The 4,599-nt window shown below is 37.6% G+C and overlaps 1 protein-coding gene across 1 annotated transcript; it reads right to left on the bottom strand.

Annotated features, from left to right (window-relative positions):
- Positions 1 to 589: 589 nt before the first annotated feature.
- On the bottom strand, positions 590 to 1,219 carry LOC130589879 (uncharacterized). The gene has a single exon (XM_057391503.1). The coding sequence runs from the start codon at positions 1,217 to 1,219 to the stop codon at positions 590 to 592; it is 630 nt and encodes a 209-aa protein (XP_057247486.1).
- Between the last annotated feature and the right edge of the window lie 3,380 nt (positions 1,220 to 4,599).

The raw sequence follows: 4,599 nt of genomic DNA, 5'->3' as shown, positions 1-4,599 counted from the left end.
ATAGTCTAGATGCTAATTAACCAAGATAAAATAAAAGAAAAGTAACCAATTTGGATACAAACTCACTGGCGTGAGTTTGCACCTTCATGGTTTTAAAGACTTTTTTTTTAAAAAAAAAATCTTTTGTAAATCCTTTTTGAATTTTTTCTCCTTTTAAAATATTTTAAATTTTATTAACCAATTACTTGGATTAGATTTGTGAACTTAGCCCAATACTTAATTTGGGCTAGAGTCTATTTGAAAAACCCATAATTTAATATAAAAGCCTATTTAAAACCTTTATAATTAATAAAAATCCTTTTTAGTATATAAAACCTTTTAGAAATTATAACTAATAACTAAAAATACGTAGTATTACAAACTACCCCCCTTAAAAGAAGTTTCGTCCTCGAAACCTAAAGCAAGCAATGAAAGAGACAAAGCAAGTAAGACATATATTCCACCAACTTCTTATAAAAGTAAGTTGACTCACATAATAATTCGTAAAATAAGTCAAAATTAGGTAAAAATAGGGTTCCAAGTCAAACGCGCGAAACTCTATCGCATTCTACCCCCTTTAGAAAGGAGTTATGCCCCCGTAACTCTACTACTAACCTTCTGCAAACAACTCTGAATATTTCTTTCGCATCTCAGCTTGTGCTTCCCATGTTGCTTCTTCGGACTTATGATTAGACCAGAGCACCTTAACAAATTTATTAACATCCTTATTCCGAGTACTTCTAACCTTACTGTCTAAAATCTTAATAGGCCTTTCTTCATAAGATAATTTATCATCAATTTGAACTGTTTCAGGTTGCAACACATGCGATTTATCTGGGTTATACCGTCTCAACTGAGATATATGGAACACATTATGAACACGGCTTAATTCAGTGGGTAGGGCTAGTCTATAGGCCACTTTTCCAACTCTATCCAATATCTCATATGGGCCTATAAACTTAGGACTGAGCTTCCCTTTCTTTCCAAACCTTATCACACCCTTCATTCGTGATACTTTCAAAAGCACTTTTTCGCCCACTTCATATTCTTCTTCCCTACGCTTCAGATCAGCATAACTTTTCTGACGATCTTGGGCTGCCTTAATCTTTCCTTGGATCATCTTAACCTGTTGCACGGTTTCTTCAATCAATTGAGGCCAAAGTATAACTGTTTTACTTATATCGTTCCAACATAATGGGCTTCTACATTTCCTACCATACAAAGCCTCGAATGGTGCCATGCCTATACTTGAATGATAATTGTTATATGGAGAACTCTATCAAATCCAGATGATCTTCCCATGAACCCTGATATTCCATGACACAAGATCTTAACATATCTTCTAAGGTTTGTATGGTCCTTTAAGTCTGACCATCAGTGGCTGGGTGAAAAGCAGTACTCATCAATAGCTTCGAACCAAAGGCTTGTTGTAGCTTCTGCCAGAACTTAGACAAAAATCTAGAATCTCGATCAGACACAATATCTTTCAGTACTCCATGTAGTCTCAATACATGCTTAATGTAGGCCTTAGCTAGTTGGTCCATCTACCACGTTGCCTTCATAGGTATGAACACTACAGACTTGGTTAACATATTGACAATTACCCATCATCGTATCATTCCCAGATTTACTCTTAGGCAAAGCAACAACGAAATCCATCGAAATAGAATCCCACTTCCATCTAGCACATCTAAAGGCTGGACTTTTCCTTGGGGTCATTTATGTTCACTCTTCACCTTTTGACATGTTAAGCATTTGGAAACAAATTTAGCTATGTCCAACTTCGGCTCCGTTTGGTAGGGCGTAAAATATTTTCAGTGTAAAATGATTTTCATGGAAAACAATTTACAATGGAAAACACAATTCCAAAATTAGTTTTCCATTGTTTGGTTCGATGTAAGAAAAATGATGAAATGAAAGAAAAATAAAAGGGAAAGTAAGGAGGTAGTGAGAGGAGTGTACAAGAGAGATAAAGGAAAATAGTTTTCCCTTCATTTTGAAAGGAAAATGGTTTTCCATCCTTGGGAGAGTAATTTTACCCCAAGGGAAAATGGTTTTACACTCTTTTGCCAACCAAACAATGTAAAACTGAAAATAGAGGAAAACAGTTTTCCGGGAAAACGTTTTACGCTCTACCAAACGGAGCCTTCATACGAGCCCACCAGAAATTCTTCTTTAAATCCTTATACAGCTTATCACCCCCTGGGTGCATAGAATATGGAGAATTATGGCCTTCATCCATGATTTTCAACTTTAAATCTTTGCAAGCTTCGGGTATACACCACCTTCCTTCCATTCTTAAGCTTCCATCTTCATGAATTTCGAAGTCTCCAGCATGACCCTCCCTCACCTTTTCTTTTATCTTTTCCATCTTTTCATCCTTTAATTGAGCTTCCCTAATTTGATCAAATATAGAGGGTTGAATGGTCAGTGCACTAAACATTTTCTCTACTTCTCCGTATGCATAACTTCAAGATTCATCTTCTGAAAGTCTAAACACAGTTGGTCTGCCACCACCATAGTGCTTAAGGCATGACTTGTCTTCTTACTTAAGGCATCTGCCACTACATTGGCTTTTCCTTCATGGTATTGGATATCCAAATCGTCGTCTTTTATGAATTCTAACCATCTCCTTTGCCTCATATTCAAATCCTTTTGGGTGAAAATGTATTTCAAACTTTTGTGATCTGTATATATCTTACATGTCACCCCATACACATAATGACACCAAAATTTTAAAGCAAAGACTATTGCGGCCAATTCTAGGTCATGAGTAGGGTAGTTGACTTCATATAGTTTCAGTTGCCTTGATGCATAAACAATGACTATTCTATTTTGCATTAACACACACCCTAGACCATGTTTAGATGCATCACTATATACTTCATAAGTATCACTCCCATCAGGTAAGGATAACACAGGGGCTGAGGTTAGTCTTTCCTTTAGGATGGTGAAGGCTTTCTCACATTCTGGGCTCCAAATAAACTTGGACTCTTTCTTCATAAGGTTGGTCATTGGTCGGGCTATTTTCGAGAAATCCTTAACAAAACGTCTGTAATAACCTGCCAGACCTAGAAAACTTCTTATATCAGTCACATTCTTTGGAGTAGGCCATTCATAACGGCTTCAATCTTGCTGGATCAACGACAACACCCTCCTTAGAAATGACGTGGCTTAGAAATACCACTTTTTCCAACCAGAACTCACACTTCAAAAACTTTGCATACAACTTCTTTTGTTGGAGGGTTGACAAGATTATTCGGAGGTGTTTCTCATGCTCTTCTTTATTCTTAGAGTAAACCAATATATCATCTATAAATACTACCACAAATTGGTCTAAGTATGGCTTAAAAATTCGGTGCATGAGATCCATAAATACTGCTGGCGCATTAGTCAATCCAAAAGGCATTACTGTAAACTCATAATGGCCATAACGTGTCCTAAAAGCGGTCTTAGCAATGTCCTTATCAGCAATTCTTAACTGATGATACCCTGACCTTAAGTCAATCTTAGAGAAAATTCCAGCTCCTTTCAGTTGGTCAAACAAATCATCGATCCTTGGGAGAGGATACTTATTCTTAATGGTCACTTGGTTCAACTCACGGTAGTCGATGCATAACCTTAGACTACCATCCTTCTTCTTTACAAACAAGACAGGCGCACCCCATGGGGATACACTGGGCCTTACGTAGCCCTTTCTAATAACTCTTCTAATTGGGTTTTAAGCTCATTCATTTCAGCTGGAGCCATACGATATGGTGCTTTAGATATTGGGCCAGTTCCAGGCATTAAGTCTATGGTGAACTCCACTTCCCTTATTGGAGGCATTCCAGGGATTTCTTCTGGAAAGACATCCTGAAATTCATTAACTACAGGAATATTCTCCATCTTTTCTCCTTCTACTCCCAACTTTTGTATACTACACAACTTCTTGAGTTGCATAGCAGAAATCATTCTTGGACTGGGCTTCTGACTAATTTTTCTATAGGTTACTTTGACTCCTTTTGGGCCTTTCAAGTCACTTTTTGGGCCCTGCAGTCTATTTGGGCTTTGAATTTTCCCAACCAATCCATTCCCATAACAACATCTAGGTCATCTAATCGAATTCAATTAAGTCTGAAAAATTCTACCCCTGCTATAGTCACTAAAACATCTCTATAATCTTAGAAACTTAATGACATCTCCAGAAGGTATGACTATATCCATGCTTATAAATTCGGGTTTTCCCAACTTAAGTTTCTCACTAAGATTTTGCAAATAAAAGAGTGAGAAGCTCCTGAATCAAATCAAATCTTTACTGGAATAGAAGAGATGAAGAAAGTACCAGTCCATACGCCTGCAGTCGTTTCAGCCTCACGATTGCTCATGACAAACACTCGACCTTGATTATTTGTCTTAGCCTGATTGTCTCCTCCGTTCCCATTCTTAGGAGGAACACGATTATGGGTCACCGCTTGCTGTTGGAGTCCTTTGTCCCATACCTCCCTGATTCTTGGTTGGCTTAGGATTTGCTGATGTTGAGTCTTTCTGGAAGCACTCATATTCTCTATAGCCTAACTTGCTACATATCCTACAAGTTACCAGATTTCCTTCACAGTCCTTCCCTGGGTGGTTTCTTGG

The sequence above is a fragment of the Beta vulgaris genome, chromosome 8 (assembly GCF_026745355.1).
Source record: "Beta vulgaris subsp. vulgaris cultivar EL10 chromosome 8, EL10.2, whole genome shotgun sequence".
Taxonomy (NCBI): Eukaryota; Viridiplantae; Streptophyta; class Magnoliopsida; order Caryophyllales; family Amaranthaceae; genus Beta; species Beta vulgaris.
This window is presented reverse-complemented; position numbering and strand designations above follow the sequence as displayed.

What these genes read in the sequence shown, in the direction of transcription:
- LOC130589879 (XM_057391503.1), bottom strand. Translation starts at nt 1,219, where the DNA reads ATGGCACCATTCGAGGCTTTGTATGGTAGGAAATGTAGAAGCCCATTA.